Source organism: Heptranchias perlo, chromosome 2, assembly GCF_035084215.1.
Source record: "Heptranchias perlo isolate sHepPer1 chromosome 2, sHepPer1.hap1, whole genome shotgun sequence".
Lineage (NCBI taxonomy): Eukaryota > Metazoa > Chordata > Chondrichthyes > Hexanchiformes > Hexanchidae > Heptranchias > Heptranchias perlo.
The window spans coordinates 125,258,554-125,271,074 of record NC_090326.1 but is presented as its reverse complement, the minus strand read 5'-3'; the positions used below and the strand labels follow the sequence as shown (position 1 = coordinate 125,271,074).

The following is a 12,521-nucleotide window of genomic DNA, read 5'->3' as shown; positions in this document are numbered from 1 at the left end:
TCCTGGAATGAGAGGGTTGTCCTATGAGGAGAGATTGGGTAGAATGGATGCATACTCTCTGGAGTTTAGAAGAATGAGAGGTGATCTCATTGAAACATATAGGATTTTGAGAGAGCTTGACAGGGTAGATGCTGAGAGGCTGTTTCCCCTGGCTGGAGAGTTTAGAACTATGGACTGAGATGAGGAGGAATTTCTTCATTCAGAGGGTTGTAAATCTTTAGAATTCTCTACCCTAGAGAGCTGTGGATGCTGAGTCGCTGAGGGCAATTAGGGATGGGCAATAAATGTGCAGGTGGTATTGTTCCCATGTGCCTGCTGCTCTTGTCCTTCCAGGTGGTAGAGGTCGGGGGTTTGGGAGGTGCTGTCAAAGAAGCCTTGGCGAGTTGCTGCAGTGCATCCTGTGGATGGTACACACTGTAACCACGGTGCGCCAGTGGTGAAGGGAGTGAATGTTTCGGGTGGTGGATGGGGTGCCAATCAAGCAGACTGCTTTGTCCTGGATGGTGTCAAGCTTCTCGAGTGTTGTTGGAGCTGCACTCATCCAGGCAAATGTATTCCATCACACTCCTAACTTGTGCCTTGTAGATGGTGGAAAAGCTTTGGGGAGTCAGGAGGTGATTCACTCGCCGCAGAATACCCAGCCTCTGACCTGCTCTTGTTGCCACAATATTTATATGGCTGGTCCAGTTAAGTTTCTGGTCAATGTTGATGGTGGAGGATTCGGCAATGGTAATGCCATTGAATGTCAAGGGGAGGTGGTTAGACTCTCTCTTGTTGGAGATGGTCATTGCCTGGCACGAATGTTACTTGCCACTTATCAGCCCAAGCCTGGATGTTGTCCAGGTCTTGCTGCATGCGGGCACGGACTGCTTCATTATCTGAGGGATTGCGAATGGAACTGAACACTGTGCAATCATCAGCGAACATCCCCAATTCTGTAACTGCCTGTTAAGCCCTATCTGAACTATGCTGTCAGCCTTAATTGTTGCTTAGCACTTTAAATGTGTTTTGGACAGGTTTATCATAGCTACTGTTTCATATTGCTACCCTGTTGCACAATTAAAGCACAGGTTTTCTCAGATAAACAAAAACAATACTACCATGGGTTGTTCTATAATGTTAAAACAGCATAAGCAATGTTCAGTCATCCCCCGAGTACCACAAAAAGAGTGATGTTTAGGTATGTGTCAGCCTTGGCTCAGTGATAGCACTCATGCCTCTGAGTCAGTTGGTTCAAGTCCCACTCCAAAGGCTTAAGCACATAATCTAGGCTGACACTTTAGTGCAGTACTGAGAGAGTGCTGCACTGTCACTGGTGCAGTCTTTCGGCTGATACGTTAAACCGAGACCCGTCTGCCCTCTCAGGTGGACGTAAAAGATCCCATGGCACAATGCAGGGAAGTGCGAGGTCATCCAATCTGGATCCAAGAAAGACAAAATGGAATAGTTTCTAACTGTTGAGAGACTACTGTGGAGGAGCAAAGGGATTTGAGTGCCAATGTCCACAAATCGCCAAAAAAAGTAATCAAAATGGAATGTTGGTCTTTATCACAAGGAGGCTGGAATACAATGGGGAGGAAGTAATGTATCAGTTGTACAGAGCCTTAGTCAGACAATATCTGGAGTACTGCATTCAGTTTTGGGCATCAAACTTCAGGAAGTATATACTGGTCTTGGAGAGGGAACAGTGCAGATTCACCGGAATTATGCCAGAGCTTAAAGGGTTAAATTATGAGGAGAGTTTGCTTAAACTTGGCTTGTATTCCCTTGAGTTTAGAAGGTTGAGGGGTGATCCAATCAAGGTGATTAAAATGATAAGGCAGATAGAGAGAAATTATTTCCTCTGGTGGGGGAATCTAGAACAAGAAAGCATAATCTTAAAATGAGAGCTAGGCCATTTAGGAGTGAAATCAGAGGCATTTTTTCCACACAAAGGGTAGTAGAAATCTGGAACACTTCCCCAAAAGGTTGTGGGTGCTGGGTCAATTGAAATTTTCAAGACCAAGAGCGATAGATTTTTGTTAGGTAAGGATATCAAGGGATATGGATCAAAAATGGGTAAATGGAGTTGAGGTACAGATCAACCATGATCTGACAGAATGGCAGAACAGGTTTGAGAGGCTGAATGGCCCACTCCTGCTCCTATGTTCCAGTTCTCCTGCTGTCTTGGCCAATTATTTTTCTCTTGACCAACATTACTAAAAACAGATTATTTGGTCATCTATCTCATTGCTGTTTGTGGGTCCTTACTGTGTGCAAATCAGCTGCCATGTTTCCCTACATTACAACTGTGACTACACTTCAAAAGTACTTCATTGGCTGTAAAGCGATGAGGTTGAGAAATGCACTTTATAAATGCAAGTTCTTTCTTTCTTACAGTTCCTCACAGGCAATTAGTACTTAAGCATCATTAATTTAACAAAAACTGAATTTTAATCATCAGAACAACACAAAAGTTGCTGAGTTCAACTTAGATGGGCTGAATGGCCTCCTCCTGTACTGTGTCTTCTATGATATTAAGAGTATATTAGAGTATAGTTCAACTCCAAGGTAATAAAATGGCCTCGGCAAGGTTAGCTCCCAAATTTATTAATTCAAAGCAAAATTGAAATGCTTTCAAATAGTATATCTGTCACTTCGATGATGGCAACAAAAATCCATACATCCTCCCTCCTCAGGTAGCAGGTTAGCTGAAATATCAGATATATTAGATATCAGATATATCACTTTTCTCTGCATTGTCCTGAACTCACATCTTTCTCTAGTTTCTCTCCTATCTCCCCACATGTCCTCTCTGAGCTCATCTTGACCATGAGACCCACCTCCTGCTCCCTCGATCCTATTCCCACTAAGCTGCTGACCACCCCACTTCCCTTCCTGGCCTCCGTGTTAGCTGATATTGTTGATTCCCTCTCCTCAGGTACTGTTCCCCTCCCCTTCAAATCTGCCATCATCACCCCCCTCCTCAAAAAACCCACCCTTGACCCCTCTGTCCTTGCAAACTACCACCCCATCTCCAATCCCCCTTTCCTCTCCAAAGTCCTTGAATGTGTTGTTGCCTCCCAAACTCGTGCCCATCTTTCCCACATCTCCATGTCTGAACCCCTCCAATCAGGTTTCCGCCCCAGTAATGAAACGGCCCTTATCAAAGTCATAAATTACATCCTTTGTGACTGTGACCATGGTAAACTATTCCTCCTCATCCTTCTCAACCTGCCTGCAGCCTTTGACACAGCTGACCACACCATCCTCCTCCAACGCCGCTCGTCCATCGTCCAGCTGGGTGGGACTGCGCTCGCCTGGTTCGATTCTTATCTATCCAGTCGTAGGCAGCGAATGGCCTGCAACGGCTTCTCTTCCTGCTCCCGCACCGTTATCTCTGGAGTCCCCCAAGGATCTTTCCTTGGCCCCCTCCTATTTCTGATCTACATGCCTCTCGGCGACATCATCCGAAAACATGTCAGATTCTACACGTACGCTGACGGCACCTAGCTCTACCTCACAACCGCCTCCCTCAACCCCTCCACTGTCTCTCATTTGTCACACTGATTGTCCAACATCCAGTATTGGAAAAGCAAAATTTTCCTCCAACTAAATATTGGGAAGACTGAAGCCATTGTCTTTGGTCCCCGCTGCAAACTCTGTTCCCTAGCCACCGACTCCATCCCTCTCCCTGGCCAATGACTGAGGCTCAACCAGACCGTTCACAACCTTGGCGTCCTATTTGACCCTGAGATGAGCTTCCGACCACATATCCACTCCATCATCAAGATCGCCTACTTCCACCTCTGTAACATCGCCCATCTCCGCACCTGCCTCAGCTCACCTGCTGCTGAAACCCTCATCCATGCCTTTGCCACCTCCAGACTGGACTGTTCCAATGGCCTCCGGGCCGGCCTCCCATCTTCCACCCTCCATGAACTTGAGCTCATCCAAAACTCTGCTGCCCGTATCCTAACTCGCACCAAGTCCCGTTCTCCCATCACCCCTCTGCTCGCTGACCTACATTGGCTCCAGTCCGCAAACACCTCGATTTTAAAATTCTCATCCTTGTTTTCAGATCCCTCCATGGCCTCGCCCCTCCCTATCTCTGCGCTCCTCCAATTCTTGCCTCTAGCACATCCCCGATTTTAATCGTTCCACCACTGGTGGCTATGCCTTCAGCTGCCTAGGACCTAAGCTCTGGAATTCCCTCCCTAAACCTCTCTGTCTCTCTATGTCTCTCTCCTCCTTTAAGGCGCAGCTTAAAGGCTACCTCTTTGACCAAGCTTTTGGTCATCTATTCTAATACCTCCTTATGTAGCTCAGTGTGAAATTTTGTTTGATAACGCTCCTGTGAAGCGCCTTGGGGTGTTTCACTACGTTAAAGGTGCTGCATAAATGCAAGTTGTTGTTGTTGTTGGTTTCACCTCATCTGTTTCCAATAGTGAGCCACAGGGCTCAGTGTTGGGTCTCTTGCTGTTTGTGGTATATATTAATGATTTAGACTTGAATGTAGGGGGCATGATTGGCAAATTTGCAGACGACACAAAAATTGGCCGTGTAGTTGATAGTGAAGAGGATAGCTGTTGACTCCAAGAAGATATAAATGGGTTGGTGGAGTGGGCGGAAAAGTGGCAAATGGAGTTTAACCCAGAGAAGTGTGAGGTAATGCACTTAGGGAGGGCAAACAGTAAAAGGGAATATGCAGTAAACGGGAATATATTGAGAGGGGTAGAGGAAGTGAGAGATCTTGGACTGCATGTGCACAGGACCCTGAAGGTGGCAATAAGGTTGTGAAGAAGGCATAGGGAATGCTTTCCGTTATTAGCCAAGGTATAGAATACAAAAGCAGGGATTTAATGATGGAACTGTATAAAACGCTGGTAAGGCCACAGCTGGAATATTGTGTGCAGTTCTGGTCACCACATTACAGGAAGGACATAATTACTCTGGAGAGAATGCAGAGAAGATTTACAAGAATGTTGCCAGAGCTTGAAAATTGTAGTTACGAGAAGAGATTGGATAGGCTGGGGTTGTTTTCCTTGGAGCAGAGGAGGCTGAGGGGAGACTTGATTGAGGTGTACAAAATTATGAGGGGCGCAGATTGAGTAGACAGGAAGTACATGTTTCCCCTAGCGGAGAGTTCAAGAACTAGAGGACATAGATTTAAGCTGATTGGCGGAAGGATTAGAGGGGACATGAGGCAAAACATTTTTACCCAGAGGGTGGTGGGTGTATGAAATTTGCTGCCCGAATTGGTGGTAGAGGCAGGGACCCTCAACTCTTTTAAAAAGTACCTGGACCTGCACCTAAAGTGCTGTAAGCTACAGGGCTATGGACCGGGTGCTGGAAGGTGGAGTTAGAATGGGCACCTGGTTGTTCTTCGAGCCGGCGCGGACACGATGGGCCGAATGGCCTCCTTCTGTGCTGTATCTTTTCTATGGTTCTATTCCATGCTTCCATTACATTTACAGCAAGTTGTTGTCCATTGTCGTGTTAGACTGAAGCCCTGTCTGCCTACTGTGAGCCCTGTGGTTCAGGTGATTGTTAAAGATCTTATGGCACTATTTTCGAAGGAGAGAGCTCTCCTGATTTCCTGCCCAACATTGCTCCCCCAACCAATCCATCAAAAACAGATCATATCATCTCACTGTTGAACGTGGGATCTTTCCGTGGGTCAAATGGCTGATACATTTGCCTAAATAACAACAATCACAGTACTTCAAAGTAATTGATTGCATGTGAAGCATTTTGAGAATTTTCTGAGCAATGCACAGATGCAAGCCATCTGGCTTTCATAAAGTAATTGGGTTTCAAATAACCTGCTCACATCTACGTTATCCAATCCTCTAAGAATTTTTAAGACTTGAATCATGTCGACCATTATCCTTTCTAGAAAGGCAGACAGAGAGACAGACAGATATGCGTGCATTTATATTGCGCCTTTCACAACCTCAGGAAGTCCCAAAGCGCTTTACAGCCATTTAAGTACTTTTGAAGCGTAGTCACTGTTATAAAGTAGGAAACGCGCAGGCCAATTTGCGCACAGCAACGTCCTATTTTAGATCTTGCATTATGTAACGAGACAGGGTTAATTAGTAATCGCACAGTAAGAGATCCTCTGGGGAAGAGTGATCATAATATGATGAATTTCACATTAAGTTTGAGAGTGACATACTTAAGTTAGAAAATAGAGTCTTAAACTTAAATGAAGCCATTTACATAGGTATGAGGGGCGAGTTGGCTAAGATAGATTGGGAAACCAAATTAAAGGGTATGACCATTGAAAAGCAATGGCAAACATTTTAAAAAATATTTCAATAGTCTCAACAAATATACATTCCATTGAGAAATAAAAACTCCAGGGGAAAAGTGATCCACCAGTGGCTAACTAAAGAAGTTAAGGATAGTAATAGATTAAAAGAGGCCTATAATGTTGCCAAGAGTAGTAAGGGAGAGTTTTAGAAACCAGCAAAGGACGACCAAAAATTGATAAAAAGAGGAAAAAATACAATATGAAAGTAAACTAGCAAGAAATATAAAAACGGATTGTAAGAGCTTCTACAAGTGTGTAAAAAGGAAGAGAGTAGCAAAAGTAAACATTGGCCCCTTAGCTGCAGGAGAAATTATAATGGGGAATCAGGAAATGGCAGATGCGTTAAACGAATAACTTTTATCTGCCTTCACAATAGAAGACACAAAAAACATAGCAGAAATAGTGGGGAACCAAGGGTCTAAAGAGAGTGAGGAACTTAAAGTAATTAATATCAGTAGACAAAAAGTACTTGAGAAACTAATGGGACTAAAAGCCGATAAATCCCCTGGACCTGATGGCCTACAACTGAAGATTCTAAAAAAGGTGTCCGCAGAGATAGTGGATGCATTGGTTATGATCTTGCCTAGATTCTAGAACTGTCCCAGCAGATTGGAAGGTAGCAAATGTGACCGCGCTATTCAAGAAAGGAGGAAAAGAGAAAACAGGGAACTATAGGCCAGTTAGCCTGACATCAGTTGTAGGGAAAATGCTGGAATCCATTATTAAGGAAATGGTAACAGGGCACTTAGAAAATCATAATATGATTGGGCAGAGTTCACATGGTTTTGTGAAAGGGAAACTGTGTTTGACAAATTTATTAGAGTTTTTTGAGGATATAACTAGCAGGGTGGATAAAGGGGAACCAGTGGATGTCGTGTATTTGGATTTTCAAAAGGCATTCGATAAGGTGCCACACAAAAGATTGTTACACAAGATAAGGGCTCGTCGGGTTGGGGTAACATATTAGCATGGATAGAGGATTGGTTAACTGACAGAAAAGAGAGTAGGGACAAACGGGTCATTTTCAGGTTGGCAGGCCGTAAGTGGGGTGCCACAAAGATCGGTGCTCGGGCTCAGCTATTTATAATTTACATTAATGACGTAGATGAAGGGACCGAGTGTAATGTATCCGAGTTTGCTGACGATACAAAGATAGTGGGAAAGTAAACTGTGAGGAGGACACAGAGTCTGCAAAGGGATATAGACAGGTTAAGTGAGTGCGCAAAAGGTGGCAAATGGAGTATAATGTGGGGAAATGTGAGGTTATTCACTTTGGTAGGAAGAATAGAAAAACAGACTATTTTCTAAATGGTGAGAAACTATTAAATGTTGGATGTTCAGAGAGACTTGGGTGTCCTCGTACAAGAAACACAAAAAGCATGCAGGTACAGCAAGCAATTAGAAAAAAAATGGCATGTTGGCCTTTATTGCAAGGGGGTTGGAGTACTAAAGTAAGGAAGTCTTACTACAATTGTACAGGGCTTTGGTGAGACCTCACCTGGAGTACTGTGTACAGTTTTGGTCTCCTTATCCATGGAAGGATATACTTGCCTTAGAGGCGGTGCAGCGAAGGTTCATTAGATTGATTCCTGGGATGAGACGGTTGTCCTATGAGACGAGGTTGAGTAGAACGCGCCTATACTCTCTGGAGTTTAGAAGAATGAGAGGTGATCTCATTGAAACATAAAAGATTATTGAGGGGGCTTGACAGGGTAGATGCTGAGCGGTTGGTTCCCATGGCTAGAGAATCTAAAACTAGGGGGCATAGTCAAAGGATAAGGGGTCGGCCATTTAAGACTCAGATGAGGAGGAATTTCTTCACTCAGGGAGTTGTGAATCTTTGGAATTCTCTACCCCAGAGGCTGTAGATGCTGAGTCGTTGAATACACTCAAGAGTGAGAGACTGATTTCTGGACTCTAGAGGAATCAAGGGATATGGGGATCAGGCAGGAAAGTGGAGTTGAGGTCAAAGATCAGCCATGATCTTAATGAATGGCAGAGCAAGCTCGAGGAGCCATGTGGCCTACTCCTGCTCCTATTTCTTATGTCCTACAAACAGCAATGTGATAATGACCAGATACAGTTTTTTTTTTATAAAGTGATGTTGGTTGTGCGACAAATATTGGCCAGGATGCTGCAGGTAAATTCCCCCGCTCTTCTTCAAAATAGTGCCACAGGATCTTTTACATCCGCCTGAGGAGGGCAGACAGGGTCTCAGTTTAACGTCTCATCTGAAAGACAGCACCTCCAACAGTGCAACACTTCCTCAGTACTGCACTGGAGCGTTAGCCTAAATTTTATGCTTATGTCTCTGGAGTGGAACTTGAACCCACAACTTTCTGACTCAGAGGCGAGAGTGCTAAAACCAAAAACACTTACATTCTCTCCTTAAATATTCATACCACCTTATCAAGTACCTCGCCCACTACAAATGCTAAACTACCTGGAATTATCCTCTCTGCCCTCTCCAACTTATCCATCATTTGCAGTAACACATACTGGGAGTTATACAACTGATCTACAACAAAAAAATCTTAGAAGATTGAAGCTCACTCACCAGTTTTCCTAACTGGAAGTGTTAGTAAGCAAAGTTTGTCACTTCTCTGACAGACTACTAATAAGAAATAGAGCAGATGATCAGGAAAAAAGTGTATTGTATAATACAGATAAAGGGAAGGGCAGTAAATGGTCCAGTCTGAAACTGTGTGTGTTTTGTATCCCTTCCCTTTGCTCTGCTTTTTAAATGCTGTTCATCTGTAGTTTTTCCAGTTCGGATGGATGGGTTATAAGTTCTGATGAAGGTTTATACCTGAAACATTAACTTGTATGTTCTCGCCACAGATGCCAACTGATCTGAGTATTTTCAGCATGTTTCTGTAAATGTAAACTAGAATTAATTTACTACAAGTTTTTAATATCTGTTCCAAGTTTTTTCTCTCCGTCTGTACTGAAATAAAAACATCAAGCTTGAAAATAGTTGTTCGCCATATGTACAAATTTAGGGAAAGTGCATGTGTCCTTCTTTGTGCAAGATTACCAACTTCCAAGCTAACCGATAGAGGTCTATAAAATAACTGAAGGGCTTATAAGCATCCCTTATTGATAGATTATTCCAGTTTAACAGATTGGGGAGGACCAGGGGACACGAGTTTAAACTACGGAAGAGTAGGAATTGACTGGATGTTTGGCAGTTCTTCTTTTCCCAGAGAATTGTGAGCCTCTTGAATACTTTGCCGGCTGGTGTGGTGGCTACTGACTCTCTGTATGAATTCAAGAAGGAGCTGGACCGGTTCCTGGGGCAGAGATCGCATCATATAGAAGATAAATGTCTTTATAGATAACACTTGGTCCATGTGATCTCCTGGACTGGTTTCGATTGCCTGAGGAGGTCAGAGAGGAATTTTACAGAGTACTTTCTCTTTTATTGGCCCTGGGTTTTTTTCCTGTTTTTTGCCGCTCCCAGTAGAGTACATGGTGCGGGGGTGGATGTGAGGGGAAGGAAGAAGTGTTTAGCCATGATGGTCTGGCCTAGGCTTGATGGACCAGCTGGTCTTTTCTTGCCCGTCAATTTTGTATGTTTGTATCTGCCTCAAATCATGTAATTCAATCTGCCACATGATTGGTCCCAATTATCTCACTGGCGTTCACCTCTCTCTTGCCATCATCTCCAGTCTTGATAATGATATCATATGATGTAGAACTTTGCATGGATGCAACATTCTGTAACACTAAATATGTCTGAATAGCAAAATGCTTTTATGACAACTGTCAGTTAAAATAAAACCTACATCAACTGCAAAATAGTTTTTTTTCACACGTATGATAGAAATGCCTTTCGGCTGAGTTTAGGGTGGACGAGGCAACATTTCATAACCACCACTGGTGGTTGCAACCAGCCAATAGAAGCCATTCGTTTTGAAAAAAAATGTACAGTCGGGAGCGAGGGGCGTCATTCCCAAAAACTAAGGGAGGGAAGGAAAAACAGCAATCACTTCATTCGTCTAATCAAGTATTGGTAAAACTAATGTGGTGGGCGCCACACAACCTGTAATTTTTCCATAAGTTCCTTACGAATTCATTAAAGTATTATTCAACATAGCCCAATCAGTATTAAAGTATCATTTACAAATGTTCCATGTTCATGTCACAATGAAACAACTATATTTTTCAGTTAAACCTCGCTGCTCGGCACAGTTTACAACCTCCGCAATGAAGGAACCTGAGACATGCTGTGATTTTAAGACAAAGATTTCAATCGGGCATTTACAATAACAGAGCAGTCGGCTTTAATTTAACCGTGGTTTTAAATCGATACTGTATTAAAGCAAAAGTTCCATATTCTAGTTGAAACACTGGATTTGATGTTAAAACATCTAATCTCAGATTAGGTGTTCTCTGTCCTCACGAATGATTTATGATTGCTGACGCTGAATAATTTTATTAGAAAAAAAACTCTTGACAAATATCCATGTGGATTGCAACAATACGATGTCTAACTCTGACCTTTTGCAAACAAAAGGCCCAAATCTACCAGTATTAACAATGACCGAATCCTTCTCCCACAAAAGCCTGGAGGACATCGCACACCTAGATCGTCGACTTCAAAACAGCTATTCGTATATATCTACCTCAAAGGCCATCAATTCGTAATTACATTTTTCCCCTCACAGACTTACCAACATCTTGATCGAATGGATTGGCGGCAAAGAGAGGCATCTCCGAACCGTATAATTTTGTGTGTGTGCGTGTGCGCCTTGTTCCAGTCAGACTCGCCCCGTGTCAGTGGCTCTTCTGTCCGTTCAGTGCTTCTGTGTCTCAGACTCTCCTGACTCAATTTGCTGCCGGGACTCGCCCCCCAGTCTCTGAGAGAGGAGTGAGTCAATGGCAGCTTCCCTCCAGCCTCCCCGCGGCGCGTGCTCCGGGTCCCGTTCTGTTGCTGGCACCAGCTCCCGGGTCGCGTTCTCTCGCCCGTGCTCAATCAGAGCATTGACTCCAGACCCTCAGCCCTGGATCTGTACCGCTGCCCAGACCCAGTCTGTCTCACATGGAAACACAGCATGTTGGGAAATCAGGGCGCCTTCTGCACTGCCTGAGAAGAGTGCGAGACTACGAGAGGGGGGGGGGGGGGGTTAGGTAGTCATGATAATTATTGAACTAAGCAGCGGGGAAACACAGGGGGGGGGGATTGTATTAATATGATATGATATGATTATATAGCCACAAAAAGAATGATTGAATCAGCTCGACTGTATTTATTTTATTGTTATCACCCTCCCGTTTTCTTTTTGCATTTCAAGTTCTAATGCAAGCCCCGGAGATCCGTCACGTAATCGCGCGACGTATCTCAGAAAGTCAAGCGGTGAGGAAAGACGTTGTTGTTTTACACCTGTCTGTGTGTGTGTGCAACAATGGGCAACGGGGGCTGTTAACGTTAAGGGGTGGGATTTATGTATGATAACAAAGAGTGCTCAGATTGCAAACAAATGGAGCTGTCTGTTTTTTTTTAAATAAATGCCAAACCGGCGAACTAACAAAACCTGATCACCACCTTCACAATAGCTGACAACTCAAGACCAGCTCTGACGTGTAAAAACAAGTGGTCACACTTTGTAGTGGAGATGCCGGTGATGGACTGGGGTTGAATTGTAGCTTAGGCATTAGATAGACACAACGTAGGGGGTCATTTTGACTGTGGAATAGTGCAAAACGGGTGAGAGCGAATCGCAGCCCGTTTCACATCTCTCCAGATTTCTCTTTCCATTATAAATTTTGAATTTTTACATTAAAATAAAGCAGGATGCATCAATTTTAAACACTTCCATACTTCCTAAGTGATAAATTTTTAATTCTTTAAAAAGGGAAAACAGTGAAATTGGATTTTCAACAGACCAACCAGACCATAATTTAGTCAAAGGGTACCTCAACAGTCACTCTCCCCTTTCACAGAGACACTCTTCAACTTTGCCAGGTTGTACTAGCACACTTCCTCTCTCCCCCCCCCCCCCCCCCCACCTACCTCCTCACTTCAGCCTGGTACCCTTCTCCCCTTCCAACCCTGTTAAACTGATACTCTTCTTCCACTCATTTCACCCCTTCTAACTTAAACTGATACTCCACTTCCACTCTTACCATGGTTCAACTTGGATCTCTTACCACCGCACCCCGAGCCAAATTGATGCTGCATTCTCTTTGCTCGCTCATTCTCAGTTAATGCTGGCACTGT

The 12,521-nt window shown here is 43.8% G+C and overlaps 1 protein-coding gene across 2 annotated transcripts in view; it reads right to left on the bottom strand.

Moving 5' to 3' along the window:
- LOC137343157 (signal transducing adapter molecule 1-like) overlaps positions 1-11,361 on the bottom strand; it is a 74,477-nt gene extending 63,116 nt beyond the window's left edge. For both annotated transcript variants that reach the window (XM_068007080.1, XM_068007081.1), the window contains exon 1: positions 10,975-11,361. In XM_068007080.1, coding sequence (XP_067863181.1) covers positions 10,975-11,014 — 40 coding nt within the window. In that variant the 5' untranslated portion in view covers positions 11,015-11,361. The remainder of the gene's footprint in view (positions 1-10,974) is intronic.
- Positions 11,362-12,521: the final 1,160 nt, after the last annotated feature.